This window comes from Mus caroli, unplaced genomic scaffold (genome assembly GCF_978045245.1).
Source record: "Mus caroli unplaced genomic scaffold, Mus_caroli_1 scaffold_8, whole genome shotgun sequence".
In the NCBI taxonomy this organism is placed as follows: domain Eukaryota; kingdom Metazoa; phylum Chordata; class Mammalia; order Rodentia; family Muridae; genus Mus; species Mus caroli.
Window position 1 is genome coordinate 6230333 of NW_028227263.1, and position 16316 is coordinate 6246648.

The following is a 16316-nucleotide window of genomic DNA, read 5'->3' on the forward strand; positions in this document are numbered from 1 at the left end:
TGAGCCCGCAATAGACAGCCAGAGAAAGATGCAGCTACTAACCTCATGAAGGAAAGACAAGCTGCTATCTCCAGCCTTACAGAGAGGAAAGGACCACAAGAAATGTGTGAGCAACCATGGACCAGTGAGAAAAGCAGCCAGGTGCCCAAAGGATTCCTAGCAAGATGCAAACCAGCACAACTTACTCAGAAAGGAAAACTCTCAAAAGATCACCCACAAACACAACAATTAGGATAAATTTAACCCAAGTTCAAGACCTATAAAATAGTTTTTAAACATCAATGAAATTAGTTGAAGAGGTGGGAAAGATAGTAGGAAAGTAAATAAGCAAAGTACAATGGTGTGTGTAAGTGTGTGTGTATGGGAGTGTGGTGCGAGTGTGCATATGAGTGTGTGTGTGTGTGTGAGTATGTGTATGATGTGTGGTATGAGTGTATGTATATGAGTGTGTATATGAAGTGTGTGGTATGAGTGTGTGAGTGTGTATATGAGTTTGGTGTGAGTGTGTGTATATGAGTGTGATGTATATGAGTGCGTGGGTGTGTGGATGAGTTGTGTGAGTGTATGTGTGTGAGTTGTGAGTGTGTGTGTGTGTGTGTAAGAAAGATCTTATTTTGTATGTTAACTTTTAAAAAGATCAATAAAGTAAGAAGAAATTAAGATGAACTCACCCTGATTGGAAGAACACCATTGCAAATGATTAACACTCCCTTGAAGAACCTACAGACTAGTAACAACCTCTATCCAAGTTCAAGCTGGCTTTTTTGTAGAACCTGACACGTTAAGACTGAAACTCGTACAGAAATGAAAAGGAAATGGCCAAGACAAGACTCAGAACAAAAACAAAACAATTAGGGGACTCACACTTCTGACCCCAAAGTTTGCTAAAATGCTACAGGGATCGATAGAGTCTGTGACGCCAGCAAAAGGGCGGACATGTCAAGCAGAGAGCCGAGAAATAGATGTGTAAGTTCACGTCCAATTAAAATTTCGACCTGAGTGGTAAGATGGCCCAGTGGGGAATAAGAGTCTTTTCAATCAGTGCTACTGGAATGACAAGACTGTAAAGCCCTACCTCGTGTGACTGTAGGTCTTAAGAGGAAAACATGTAACCTCAGCCTATATACAAACAACCAAGGAAGAGGCAAGGCAGAGTCCATCAAAGTTAATATCATTCCCGCCTCAAATAACACTCAAGAAATGAATACAATACACCAAACGAGGGAACAATTTGTGAATCACACAGCTGTTAAGGGTCTAATATCCAAAACAGGATATTAGATAGGATTCTAACAATTCAACAGTTAAACAAAAGTTAAAATGTGCTGCAGATTTGAATCTGCAAAGCAGACATATAAATACCCACTAAGCTCATGGAGAAACTCAACATCGGGGAGCTGCACGCCACACCCCAGGAAGATGTCACTCTACACCTACCAGGACAGCTATCACCAAAGATGAGCCATAACAAATGCTGCTTGGGGATGTGGAAACGCTGGAACTGTCACTGCTAGTAGAACATGAAACAGTCTGACTGTGGAAAGCACCCAGCGGCAGTTCCTCAAAAGCTAAGCTCCTCTGGCCAGCACCACTACAGCTGGGTTTACACCCAAGAAAACAGAAACTTACAAAAGCTCGTGCGTGGATAGTCACAGCAGCCCTATCTGTGACAGCCAAGTGCCGTCAATACCACACAAAATGCAGTGTATCACACAATGAAATGTAGCACTAGGTCACAAACTGAATGAAGTATCACAATGCCGCACCATGGGCCATCCCAGAAAATAGCGGGCAGAGTCAAAGCATCAGACAGGACATGGGCTGCTGGATCCCATTCATAGGAAATATCCAGAACCCACATCAGGCAGCTCGCAACTGCTTGTAACTCCAATTTCAGGGGATCTGACTCCCCCTTATGGCCACCAAGGGCATCTGCACCCATGCGGTACACATGTGGAACAGTCAGACATATACACACAGACACATACATAACAATAAACCTTTTGTGTGTTCATTTTGTTTTGTTTGGGGGACAGGGTCTTACCATGTGGCTCTGGCTAGCCTGGAATTCACTACGTAGACCAAGCTGGCCTTGAATTCACAGATATCCAATGCCTATCTCCCAAGCGGGCTTCATATAAGGAACAGAGCTAGTCTAAGGGAAGTCTGCGTGGAAGCAGAAAAGCTGGGGATACTATGTAAATGTCCTATACAGAGTCAAGCTCTCTGTGGCTACGACTTTGGAGGATTTAACCTCAGCTCACTAGTCTGTTCCATTCCCAAGAGGACTTTTCTTCCTAATCAACTGCCTATTTCTTTTTCTAACCATGTGTCCCCAATCCAATTCAATTCATTGCCCTCAGTCAGACACGAGAACCTGGATATTTCAACAGGTGGCATTCTGCCAAGTGCCTACGGACTCCGATCTGAACCGATACTACCTAGATTTGCTCCATGAACAGCCTCCAGCCAGGGAGGTAAGCCGACTCCAGCAGGTGAGTGCTGAGCGCTCTCCTACAAGGATGCTGCAAGTCAGCATCTCATCAATAGGACAGACCCTAATGCAAACACCACGGAGAGACTGTGAAGCCCCTCCACTTCACACCTATGTAGGCCACACAGCTCACAGCATTTAGTTCCTCCAGAATGTGAACGGGGCGGGGGGGTGTCAGTGTTATGCATCTATTTTACACACCACTATAGGAGAATAGAGTCATGAGATCATCAAAGCATAGGTGTTGATTTCCATTAACACTAGGGTATATCTGATCTCCCCCAAGTAGAATTTTATTCAAAAAACAATGGAAAGATCAAGTGTTGGTATCTTTTAGTCTGTTATCCACAGTTCTTAGGTACACCACAATGTCCCTACTGTCCAGGCTCCTGCCGTTCAATCACAGGAACACCCACAAGAGCCCAGAAGTCCCAAGTCACTTGATGCTCCTAGACTCCCCGAACCCTACATTCAATGCAACATCTCTTCTTCCATGGGAGCAGCTGCTGATCAGTAGATAAATGTTTAACAATTTACAGTCAGCTCAGGGGCTCAACTGGACTCAAGCCCTCACTCTGAGGGTCAACGGTAGCAATGGAGCTGACATGGCACTCCACAACGCACCACACCCTCCCACTAGACACAGACAGAGGACAATGACCTTGTTCACTGAAAAGAAGCAGGGGCCTGGAAGCATTAGCACACGGCACCTCTTAGCACACAGTGCCTGTTCCTACTTCTGTAAGTCGTATCAGCCACACAGCTCCCCACTTCCTGACTCTGATCTTATGGCACAGTACCCCAACAGTCACTCCTTTTGACTTTCCCAGCTAACTTAGATCTTCCAAACCAAAACATTCAGGACAGGCACACCAGAGGCTGTGTGGTCTCAACATCAGAGAATGTGTTCTAGGCCATTCTTTGAGACCAGCTCCATGAAGACCTACCTTCTCATTCAGAATTATGTCCCAAAGCTAGGGGAATAGGTTCCCTGTGGGGAAGGTGGATCACCAGGTGTCTTTGCAGGGGAGGCAGAACCCCCAGAACCATGAGGGTGCAGACCTTGGACTGCATCTAGTGGACCAACCGCACACTGAACCCTCACCCCGCCCCCCCCCCCCAAAAAAAACACGCCAGAGGCCTCTCCTCACTCACCAGCATGCTCTCTCCAGGCCATGTCTTTCTGCTAAGACACAGCAGAAGCACATGAAATGTAACACCAAGCTGGTCTGGGAGACCCCAAAGCCCCTGCATCAAATGAGGCAGGTTGGGAAATGAGACCCCATCTGACCCCCTAAGAGTCTCAGACAACCTTGAGTCTGTCACCAGGGTACTGTTTTGTTTACTTCCTGGTCAGTTTCCATGGCTCTCTCCTGTTTTCCACATGACCCAGCCCTCTCCTCCCACCTGGACAGTGACAGGGTACACCACCTGACTGCAACAGTGAGGGCCCCAGGTCGTTACAAGAAAACAGGAAGTTATGACAGATCTGAGAAACCCAACCCGTGACGAAGAAGAACAGCAAAACATGTTCCCAGAAATATGCCTGCTCCTCACACAGATGCCATCCCAAGAGAACAAGCCCTAGGAGAGTGACTCCAGATGACAAATGACCCTAGATGTCACCTGCATAGGTAGGTCTCACCTCCAGCATAAGGCTTGGAGAATCCACATAAGGAAGCTGCCAAGCCACTCTCAGCCCCCACATGTGTGTCACCTGGCTGGTCAGAGCCAGACGCCCAAAGATGAGGCTGCACAAGGCCAAAGGGTAAGCCTCCCTGGCCCCTTCTCAAGCCCCCAGATAGCGTCTAGAGTAATGGAGCCTCAAGCCCAAATAGGGCCAGGGCCACACACCCAAGCCTTCCCAATGCCCAACTCCCGAAGAGGCAAACACCAGGCCTGACAAGATGGTCCTGCAATGCTGAGGGGCCCAGAGAAACAAGAAAAGGTGCAGTGGCCCACCAAGCCTGACAGCCCATCACCCCACTGCCTTAGACAAGTATCCTCCTAAATAGAGAAACAAGACCAAATTCTCCCTGCCTCTTCCTCCACCAATGAGGCAGCCAGATGCCTCCCAGCTGCAATTAGCACCCGCTGCTCTTCTATAGTGGCTGGTTTGATGGGCCTAAGCCAAGATAGCCACCTGCTGCCAAGAAGGCCAGACAGATGTTTCCCATGGAACCTCAAGGAATGCAACTGCTAAGCCACAGAAACACCCAGCCTGGCAACAATGCCCCCACCCTAGCATGCCAGGACTCATCCCCAGTATGACCACAATCCTACATAGAGCCTGGGTGATAGGTCCACAGAGCCACAGCCATAAAGTACCTCTCACACTCACACACGGATATAGACACACACCCAGACTCCCAGGGAGAAGGTAATTGTGAAAGGATAAGAGTAGTAGGCCAATAGGCACTGAGGAGCCCTGAAAAAGCCCCACCACCACCACATCCCCATAGAGATTGACAGGCATGGGTTGGACTGCAGGGCCCTTACACCTCAACACTGGCATGTGCCCTGCACCTGTAGGCAGCAGAAGAGGACCTTCCACGGGGTTCTTGCTCCTGAGAGTATGTCTACTCCTGCTTCACCTGAATTAACTGTGCTTAGTGAAGGAACATTATGACACCAACCTGTCTGTCCAAGTAAATGGGGCCTCCAGTGGGGGTCCCAGCACCTTGTACCCCTCCTAGAGAGCTGAGCAGGTCAGCAGCCATGGAGCTGGCCACTACAGTCATTGCCAAAAGTGGTTACCAACCTGGCAAAGGAACCAACTTGTAGGGTGAGCCTACATGTAAAAGAAAAGGCTAGAAACACAATTGAAACCCACAGGGCACTCCATGCCCGCTCATCATCAGGAAGGTACCACAGAGTACGAAATGGTGCACACCCAGACACACACACACACACACACACACTGACTGCTCAACCATCCCCAGGGAAGCAAGCACCCACACCCACACCCACACTCACACAGAACCGAAAGCCCCAGGAATACAAGCACTTAAGTCCATAGAAACAATGTTTACTCACTCACTGTACCCCCCCGCCCCGCCCCCAAGGCCTAACTACTGGGAATGAGTGAACCATGTGACCATACAGTACAATACAACTCAGCCACGAGACAGGTCAACTGTTGACACACACAACCCAGGAACCTCAAAATCATCACACTGTGCTCACTGAAAGAAACCTGACATCAGACTGAATATCATATGATTCCGTGACATGGAAACTGCAGGAAAGGCAGCATTCTACAGGTCAGCAGAGCTGAGGTGGGTGGGGCAAAGAGCCAGGGCTGAGCACTGATGAGGGCCAGGTGGGAAGTGTTGCAAAACTGCTTCGTGGCAACAGCTGCATAAATGCAGGCATTTTCCGAAAGCCATTGACCTGTGCAGCCTCCTAGGTAAATTGTGTGGTATGCAAATTATTCCTCAATAAAACTTCTTAAAGGAAAAGGGAAAAGAGCTACAGTCCAAGAAAGAGACTTTTCCACTAAGCACAGGAGTGCACTGGACCGTACTTACCCCACGGCACCATGAGACACAAGCACAGCCAATGCTAACGTCACTGTGCCAGGGCAGCACTCTGCTGTCAGCTGGCTAAAGACTCTTCCACCCATCCTCCACCTTCATCCTGACATGGAATGGGCATCAGCTCTCAAGGAAACCTGCCAGCTCCCCACTTGCACCCTCTATCCACTTGTAGAGATCCCCAAATCATGCAGTCTTGCTGTCAGAGGACAGACACCTGGAGGCAATATATATGTTGAAAGCTGTCAACAGGTAAAAATGACAGGACAAAGCAAAACCTGGAATCACTTCATGTTGGAGAAGGAGGACGCAGGCAAGGAGTGCTCTAAACATACTGCCCAAAGCTAGGACATAAGCTGGTCTTGAAAGCATCAAGGAGAGCCTCCTGCCCCTGCAGGGGTCTGGAGGAGTTCCTGGGAAAGAACAGCTGTTCAGAAGCCACGGATGTAGAGATGTGTCCTACTTGAGCAACAAGCACTGTGAGGGGGAAGAGGGTATAAGAACACGAGCAGGGGAGACCGCACCAGTGCAGGAGTCCCAAGTGTTCCCAAAGGCCGAGGCAGCCAGACAGCAGAGATGCAGCAGATGAGGTTCCTCTGGGAACAGTGCCAGGTCAGACAGGAGGCTGCAACCGTTAGCCACATGTGTTCAGGCTCAGTGAGTGGCTGCCCAGCCATCTGGCAGCAGCTCAGCACCCAGAGAGACAGTGAAGATGAGGATGCTGTCCCAAGGGACCCACAGCAAGTTCCCCACATCGGACTAGGAGGGCAGTCCTGTCCTTGCCCAGCAGCACTGGCAAAGGCAGGTACCCCCCACTCTCTGCTGTAGCATCCTTAACCAGATTTCCAGGTGTGATTCCTGCTTGCTGAAGCAGAAATAGGCAGAAACAGAAGATAAACCAAGGTCACATGTCTGATCAGAAAAGGGGAGGGGGAGCCCAGAAGCCCCGGCTCACAGTTATGAAGGCAGTGCTCTTCCAGAAGACCCAACTTTGCTTCCAGCACACAGACTGGGCAGCTCACAGCCACCTGTAACTCCAGCTCCAGAGGATTCAATGTCCTCTTCTGTTCTCCACGGGTGTGTGTGTGTGTATACACATGCAAATAAATATAAATATACTTTTAAAGAATGGTAGCGGGGCTGGAGAGATAGCTCAGCTGTTAAGAGCACTGACTGCTCTTCCAAAGTTCCTGAGTTCAAATCCCAGCAACCACATGGTGGCTCACAACCATCTGTAATGAGATCTGACTCCCTCTTCTGGAGTGTCTGAAGACAGCTAGCTACAGTGTACTTAGATACAATAATAAATAAATCTTAAAAAGAAAGAAAGAAAGAAAGAAAGAAAGAAAGAAAGAAAGAAAGAAAGAAAGGATGGTAGCAGGCTCCGGGGTCCACACTGACTCAGAGTGTGGTCTATCTGAACCTCCAAGGGGAGAAAAGGGCCTGGGAGCAATCTGAGAGGGAAGAGTGGCAGGCACACCAGCTGGAACCAACCATGTGAGGTAACAGACTTGTTTGCGATGCAGAGAGTGAGGGTCAGATTAATGCAAATTAATCTGCTCTGAGGTGCAGTCAGTTCAGAGGTTGAGCAGGACCAGACCAGAGGACAGGAGCTGGTCTAGCAGTTCCAACATGTGCAGGCAGCGCTATTCTGCATGCATACCCCAGGACAGAGGGCATGGAGAATAACCTGAAGCCTCAGCAAACTCCAAGGAAAGGCACCATACCCTCATCAGAGAGATAAGTCATGAAGACAAATGGCCCGCGGTCACAATGGCCAATCAGTCTGTCAAGACTCTGCAATAACTAGCCCATGGAGACACTCCTGGAAATGAGCTGAAGGCTGCGAAAGGGAAACAACACCAGAGGCGGTGTTCTGGACTTGCAGAGCACTAGTGTCTTGGTACCACACTCAGGGCATACTTCTAGCTAGGATCCCTGACATCAACAGCAAGCTCAGCCCACCTAGAGCCCCTCCAGGGCCTGAGACCCTCTGCATCAGAGTTGATCTATACAAGCAAGCAATCCTATAGAGAACCAGCTGGCTCAGCTCCTCCTTGTGGCATAGGGCAGACGCCTCTCAGAACAACCTTTCACAGTTTAACTGTTGGGGAGCTGTGCAGGCAGTGCACCAGGAGTGCACTCATCACTAATGCCAAGCACAGACACAACAGTGACTCAAGTGTCTCGAAGATGGGAGTCCAAAGGCACACTCACAAAACAGAGCAGTTGCGAGAAATTGTGTGCTTAGGAGCCAACCTCCCACAAAGCCTGCAGGGAGGCTGCATTAAGTTGGTAGACCACACCCCCAATCTGCCAATACTAGAGTATTTATTAAATCAGAGTAGGATTTCCATATCTGAATCAAAATTCTCCTCACATGAAAACAGGCAATGGCCTCTCACTGGTCTTACATTTTGAAAGCTCCATTCTTCTTCATCATTAAGGAGAGCCCAGAAAGTTTTCTCACCACCGTATCTCGTCAGGAGGTTTACACCAGGGCCCTTAGTCCTTTGAGAGGTTCAAGATTAGGCTACCTTCCCTGAGAATTAGTGCTGGACCTTTCTAGGTTTCACCATGCCTGAAGGCCACACCCTAAACTATTCTTCAGGAAAAGGACAGTCAGAAATGGCCACCAAAGCTTACAAATTCCCTCCCTGCAACTCCAAGGGTGTTTTCAAGGCAGACCTAGCTAGCCAAGGCCTTACCTAACTGACTAACAGAACCAAGAGTCTGGCCAGCACAGGCACCTCCTGAGGCCTTTGGAGAGTGTGGGAGAGTCCCAAGTGTCCTACTGAAAAGGACTCAGCTACTGCACTGGGAGGAGAACAAGTCTATCTTCTCTGTCTCAGGCACATGGTCGCTCAGTAAGCTTGCATCGGGGTAGGAAACCCAGTGTGAACATTGCTGTTGTTGAACAGCTCAGGACAGAAGACAAGCAACTGGTTACTCTTCCTAAGTCTAAGCCTCTCAACTGTAGTCTTACTGCCTGGGACAGGGACTCCTGGGCTTTTGGGACTTCCCAATCAGACCACCAAGTCCATGAAAATACCCACCATAGATTCCAAAAGCAAGCAGAGCCTCCCCGCCCCACAGCTAGCTGCTACTGGGAGGAGGACCCCTGAATGCTAAGACTGCTCAGGTGCCTGAGTGGGCTTTGTGAACACAACTACCCCCAGATGTCACTAGAGGATCCAAGAGCTCTGCCCTCCAACAGCTCCACCCTCAGTGCTGACTTCAAAGATGGGAAAATATTTAATATTCCAAGCCGTTCCCATGTACCCATGCCCCTCAGCACCTCTGGAGCAATGAAAGCATGAAGGATGGACGAGGCCACATGGAGAGAGATGCTGCACCCTCACAGGCTAGTCAGTAACACATGGTCCTCCTCCCTTCACACTGGAATAGAGCTGGGGTGCCGGACAAGCAGAGCAGGGAAGCAGAGGACCACCAGGTGTATCTCAAAAGTCTAAACAATGTCTCCCAAAATTCTAAACATTGAAAGAAGCCAGGAAATGATGTCTGTGGAAAATCACCTGTGTTTACAAGTCAGAAATGGTTTCCTACCATGGCCAGAGGCACCAGTAACAGTAGCATAAATGTTGCAATAGTGTCTCATTTGATCCCACCACCCCGGGAGACAAGTGCTGGGTCTGTCCTACAGATTCGGAAAACTGACTGCAACTCAGACTGCTTGCTGAAATCTCTGGTCACAAACAGCACGGCCAAAAGGAAGAATACTGAGACTCCTCAGCCACCTAACTATTGTAAGACCAACTAGGGAGAGGTGAAGAGACACGTGGTCCCAGTCTTTCACACTGGGAAAGAGTTAAGGGGAGGGGGCATTCACAGCCTGGAAACAGACAATACCAGGTTTCTAGCCATTCTCAAAATTCTAAACATTGAAAGTAGCCATTTCCAGCAGGAAAGGCCAAGCCACTGGCAACCACATGCTCTGCCCAAGAGAAAAAAAAAGACACGTGCAACAGTCTCACTTCAGGGAACTGTCTTAAGCGCACATGTATCCTATCGCTCTTGCAGAGGACCCAAGTTCAGTTCCTAGCACCCAATTCCAAGGGATAGGTGCCCTCTTCTGGCCTTGATAGGCACTATATTCATGTGCACACTCTTGTGTGTGCATGCGCATTTACAAATAACTTTAAAAAGGGTGCTGGTTTTCTGTGGAGAAAAATTGCAGTGGGCCTGGCTGGGTGCCCTGTGCTTCGCAAGACTGTTGTAGCCTCAGTTTGTTTGCAGTTTGGGGTATCACAGAGCAATGGAAGCTATGTGAGGACCAGACGTGAGCATGGCCAGGGAAGGGCTACACCGGCCTGGCTGTACCACCCTGAGAAGAGAGAAAGGAAAAGCAAATACAGGGTCTCCAAGAAGCCAAGTCTTAGAAAGAAGAGCAATGTTAGGTACTGGGGAGGATAGAGGGAACCAAGAACCACTAGGGGGGACATGAAATGAATGGGGACAGGGGACTGAAGAGCTGGCTAAGCTGTTAAGAGTACTTGTTGCTCTTGAAGAGAACCAAAGTTTGATTCCCAGCACCTACATGGCAGCTCACAACTGTCTGTAACTCCACTCCCAGGGGATCTGAAGCCTTCTTCTAACCTCTGTGGGTACCAGGCACATATGTGCTACACATACATACATGTAGGCAAAGCACATACCTGGAAAAAAATACACACACACACACACATGCCACATTCTCCACAGGTCTACTTCCAGGAACCAGGAAACTCCAAATAGACAAATCCACAGAGATGGCAAACATTCTAGTAGCGGGCAGTAGCAATGGAGGGTGAAGCCAATATACAGGGCTTCTCTGTGAAGCGACTTGAATGTTCTAGAGCTATTGCAAGGAAGTGACCCTAGTCCTGGCATCAAGGATCCCAGAGTGAGGAAGTGTGGAACAGAACCTGGGAAGAGGAGTGAGGTGGAGACTGCCCTCTAGGACAGAACAGGCTTGTGCAAGGCAGACTATAGCCCCTTCCACATTAATGGTGAAAAACTGGCAAAGAGGACAAAGCTGAAAAGGGAGGCGGGAGAGAAATGGGCCAAGGTGTCTGCCTGGAGTCCACCCACCCACAGCAGTTCTGACTTGCCTCCCTCTGTCCCGTGGCTCAAAAACATTTGCTGACTAGGGACCCTTGGTCCCTACTGACACTGCCAGTTCTGCAAGACCATGTCTGCCTGGAAAGGGTCACTTGGGAGTTAACTAAGCAAAGCAGGAAACAAGCTCTAAATAACATCTTACTCTGAGTACATCGCAGGACCAGGCCAACACCGCCTGACCATGTAAGGGCGGGAGAACTCTGAAGCATGTCTGCAAGCATTTACCTTCTCAGTCACTACTAGTCCACAAGTATGGAGTCTAGAGCCACAAACACAGTGGTTAAAGCACCAGCCAGATCGGCAGAACAATCATAGGCATGGCCCGGGTCACCCATTCCCTCTCTCCTAGTGACATTCAATCAAACTAGGTATCAGCCAGAGGCAATGTGGCAGTCACTACTAGAAAATGAGAAAGTTATCAGGTGCCCCTGGCTCCCTGTAATGTAAAGACACTTCTGAAGGGTCACCAGCTGGGACAGAGGCTGCAGACTCTTCTCCCAAAGACTGGCTGAGCCAAAGGTGTGTTTTCCTAACACTGTGCAATGACTTTAACTGTCTCACTCTCACTCAAGGGACTGTAGAGCTTCCCTGCCCTGGTGCTGGGTATAAGCGACCAATTCCTCTGCCATTAAGCAGAGTGTCCCATGATGTTGTGTGCTTAACATTTTCAGTTTGACATTTAACACAATGAGTACTGATAGTACAACACACGCACACACACACACACACACACACGCACACAGGCAAACTCTGTGGGGTCTTCCACAGTTGCTAAGAACATGAAACAAGTCTACCTACAGCGATGCCTTTGGACAAGACCACAAGGTCAAAGGGCTCCACGCCACCAGAAGGCCCTCAGCAGCACAGCTCAGTAACTGCAGTGGGCCATCCTGCCAGGCAAGGATGCCAGCCAGGATTGCTGGTGAGACAAGAGCAGGCTGAACAAGATGTTCTGGAGATCCCAGGGTACTGACGACAAAGCTATGATTAAAATTTACATACATGGGCTATAGCTAAGCAGGGAAGGCCAGGGTTCAACCCCCAATTTAAAAAAAAAAAATGTACATGATGTTTTAGGAGGGGTCACCTCTGGATTAGGAAGAGGATCAGAGCATAGGAGGGGAGACTTCTGAAACTACAAATGCAGAAACAAACCACCTACTGCTTGTGCATAAAAGGAAAAACTGCCTTTGGAGCCAGCATGACTGTTTCAAATGGGACACTTTCCTCCTGGGAGCTGATTCCCTCAAGCAACTGCTCAGGCCCTGGGCAGGGTAGTGTTTGTTTCCCACAGCAAGAACTTCTTTACCCCGCTGGAGAGATCCATCTGTCACCAGGGGTGCATGGCACACCAAGGTGCACAGTCCAGCACAAGCACTCTTTAAGTCCAGCAGCACTGAGGAATTAAAATCTACCTCACTTGAGAATTGGCCACTTTCTCTACCCAGCTTCTTTCCCACAGCACCCAGAGCCTGACCAAGGAAGCAGGCCACAGAATATGAGTGTGCCCTTCTTGGTCACTCCATTGAGGGCATGCCTGTCCCTGGGGACTGGTTTGGAATTAACTTAGGTACAATTCATTAAGACAGATACTCTTAGCCAGGCGTGGTGGCGCACACCTTTAATCCCAGCACTCGGGAGGCAGAGGCAGGCGGATTTCTGAGTTCAAGGCCAGCCTGGTCTACAAAGTGAGCTCCAGGACAGCCAGGGCTACACAGAGAAACCCTGTCTCGTAAAACCAAAAAAAAAAAAAAAAAGACACTCTTTTTCGATATAAATATAGTGTAAAACTTCAGAGAGCCTTAAGAAAACAAGTAAAAATTCAGATACCATGTTGCTAAAAAGTGGGTTAAGGTGGCCATAGTGGTTATACCACCTTTAATCCCAGCAGATGCAGGTAGAGCCATCTGCCTAGTCCACACTCTAAGTACCTGGCCAGTGAGAGCTATGTAAGGGCTCTATACATACAGAGGGTGAATTAAGTCACCCTCTTTAATATCAGTGGAAAGAAGTATGCACGTATCCAATTGAAACACAACAAAAACTCTAGAACTCAGAATCAAAAATTACTAGAAAGAATGTTTCTCACAGCAAAATTATTTTCCCTTGGAGATGAAAGTGCCCCACCATGCCTAATTTTCCTGACATTTCTGAGGCTTTGAAGCCACAGCTAACGGATCTGAATCATCTGAACAAAAACCACGCTACAGTGACATGTTACTGGAAGGCCTAGAATAGAATGCTAAATATACAGGCCCTGGTGGAAAAACGATCACACGTGAAACTACAGCAAGTTGTCCATTGCTTGAGCGGACAGACAGTGCCTCTCTAGCAGGGAACTAGAACACTGGCATGTCTGTAAGTGAAAATAACAAAATATAGCAATAACGCCTGCCTTTTACTAATAAAAGCCAAGCTTACGCTGGCTGTGAACCCAGCTCTGTGAGACTCTTCTCCCATGCTCTCTGCCAGGAAGGAAACAGGACCCTCGCCTGAAATCTACATCAGGCCTGTATCCATGCCCTGGCACCATCCCAACTGTTCACCTAGGTAAGGGGATGGAGAGGGAGGAAGGGGAGTCAGTGGCTCCAAGGTTTCATCTGTGGCATTACCCTTTCTTCTTACACAAGCATGCCACTTGGAGCCGCATCCTGCTTTATTTGGGTTGGCAGTTTAAGTACCAACAGCGGGGTGGCACCATGGCTGCAATGCTGAACTAGGTCAGCCCCAGCCTGCTCCAGGGAGCTCCCAGTGCCCCAGGCCTCAGCTCCCTTCTGCCTCCCAGAGGAGAAGAAAGCCCAGGGTTCCAGGGTGGGACTGGAGAAGCCGTTCTACAAGATAAAGGCCTTTGGCATCATTTTTTGGCCTTGAAGAGCTTTTCAGCACCTTCTCATTTAGTAAACAGGAATATAAAGTCCCCCAAGGCTTGAATAGAGCTACCTCATTTGAGAACTAGTGATATTGCAAGTTACATGGCAAAATGAGGTGCCTCACCCCTCAGGCCCCTCAGAAGACCAGACCAAGTGATGGTATCTAGGTACCAGGACTCAGATGATGGAGCTCAAGGTTTGGGACTGAGGTCTATTGGGAGGAAGGTTCAGGGATAGGAGGTGGGGTGTAGAATTAGAGGCAGGGACCCCAGTCTGGGGCCAAGAGTAGGTGTAGGATCTGAGGTTTTAGGGTAGAGACTCGGAGTTCAGGGTCAGTGTGGTATGGGTTGAGAGGACTAGGACCAAAATTTTTGAAAGCTGGGTTTCTGGAATCAGAAATCAGACTTGGGGGATCAGAGTCAGAGACTGGGGCCAGGGGGTGAATCAGAAAACCTGGGGTCAGCGTATGCTTGGGTTTGGAAGCCAGGACATCCAAGTATCAGGATTCTGGGTCAAAATTCCAGGTCAGTACTTGTGGCTCTGGAGTTCCTGAGCAGGAAAAGGATAGGGATTTGCTGTCTCGGGAGCAAAGCAAGGAACCAGCATCAGGATTCAAGGATCTGGACTGAGTCTGGGTTTCTGTAGTATGGGTTATGACAGGGGTTCAAAAACTGAGTCTTCGAGTTTGGTCTCAGGTACCAGAAAAGCGGTGTTAAGGTCCCGGTGTGTAGCTGGAAGTTTCCTGGCCTAGGGTACCCCCCTGCTATGGGGTCAGGGTCTGTCTGGGGCTTGGGAAATTCCTGGTCGGAGTCTCCAGCTGTGGGTAGGGGGCATCAGAGTCACCCGTCCCAAAGACAACTGGCCCGGGGTCCGCGGCTATAGAAGACGCTGTAGGGGCCGGAATTTAGGGTCTCCAACTGGAAATGGGGATGTCAGGGTCCCGGGCTGGGAGACTCCTAGCCCGTAACCGCCCCTCCCTAGCCGACGGCGCGGCACTTACGTCGTCGAAGAGCGAGCCCACGTTGGCCGTGACCAGCAGGACCGCGGTGCCGGGGGCGGCCGCCTTCCCCGCCATGGTGCCCGGGCGGAGCGGGCTCTGGACTGGGTGGCGGCGGCCGCTTCCTGCGGGGCCGGTAGGGCTGGGGTCTCGCGGGGCCGCGGGGCGTCAGCTGCGCCGGGGGACAGCACAGGGGCGCATCGCGGGCTTGGCGGGTCGGACCGGGCCTGGCCGGGGCTCCAGCCTCGCGGTCGCGGCTCTTCGCTGCTCCGCGGCCCCGCGCCCGCTCGCCGCCGCGCCTCACAGCGGCCCGCGCGCAGCCATTAGACCCGCCGGGAAAGTTCCCGCAGCCGCCGCCGCCGACTCCGGCTGGGACAAGTCCCGCCCCACAGGAGGTGGGACCCTAGAAGGCGGGGCTGTCGGTCGCGCCGGGGGTGGGGCCTCCCTGTGGGGCGGGGGCCTGCACACAATCTACAGACTTGGGTCTTAGGCTCCCTGGCTCCGGGTCCGCTGGAAGGGCGGGTTCTCGGGCCCGAGCCAGGCTTGGGGGTGGGGTTTGTGCAGGGGCGGGCCTGCTCACAGGAGCTAAGCCTGGGGTGGGGCGGAGCCAACACCAGATGGGCGGGGGGAGAGGCGGGCCTATGGGGCATTCCTGTCAGTCAGGCCCCTGAGTCCTCCCCTGGCTTTGCCCCGCCCTGCCGCGGTTACGCGCATATTCCACCCTCCACTCCCATGACGTCACGACCCTGCTACCAAAGCGCTTCTTAAAGGAGCCGCGAGTTTGGACGACTAACAGCCCGCCTTCTTGTTGGGAGCCCTGGAGATCCTTGGAACCTCTGTCCTGCTCCCCCCCCCCCCCTCCCGTGGAACCGGTCTTCAGCCTGGGTCCAGGCCCTCGCCGGTACGGGGAGTCTAACGTAGGCGGACCGTGGGAGGGAACAGGGCCACGGAGAATTAAGGAGGAGCCTCCTCCAGTCCCAGCTCTGGGTCTGCAAAGAGTGGGTCTGCAGATCAACTGTATGGGATTTTGCAATTTCCTAACACGTCCACCCAGTTCCTTATATAGCACTTTGCTTACAAGACAGAAAGCTGTTGGCATCCAGAAACAGAAAACTAATAAATCCTTTTAAGAAGCAAACGCATTGGTGTACTCCTGTAATCCCAGTACTTGGAAGTTGTGGCAGGATTGCTATGAGTTCGAGGCTAACCTGAACTCATAGCAACCTAAACTAGCTTGAGACCATACCCCGCCCCTCCCACCCAAAAAAGAAAAAGTTCAGAGTAGGTGTTTGGATAGC

At 50.4% G+C, this 16316-nt stretch overlaps 1 protein-coding gene across 2 annotated transcripts in view; it reads right to left on the minus strand.

Annotated features, from left to right (window-relative positions):
- Inpp5a (inositol polyphosphate-5-phosphatase A) overlaps nt 1–15393 on the minus strand; it is a 193567-nt gene extending 178174 nt beyond the window's left edge. Inside the window, exon 1 of one of the 2 annotated variants that reach the window (XM_021167525.3) lies at nt 15022–15393. In XM_021167525.3, the coding sequence (XP_021023184.1) occupies nt 15022–15096 (75 nt within the window). In that variant the 5' untranslated portion in view covers nt 15097–15393. The remainder of the gene's footprint in view (nt 1–15021) is intronic. The other variant, XM_021167526.3, reaches the window with a different exon arrangement.
- Nucleotides 15394–16316: the final 923 nt, after the last annotated feature.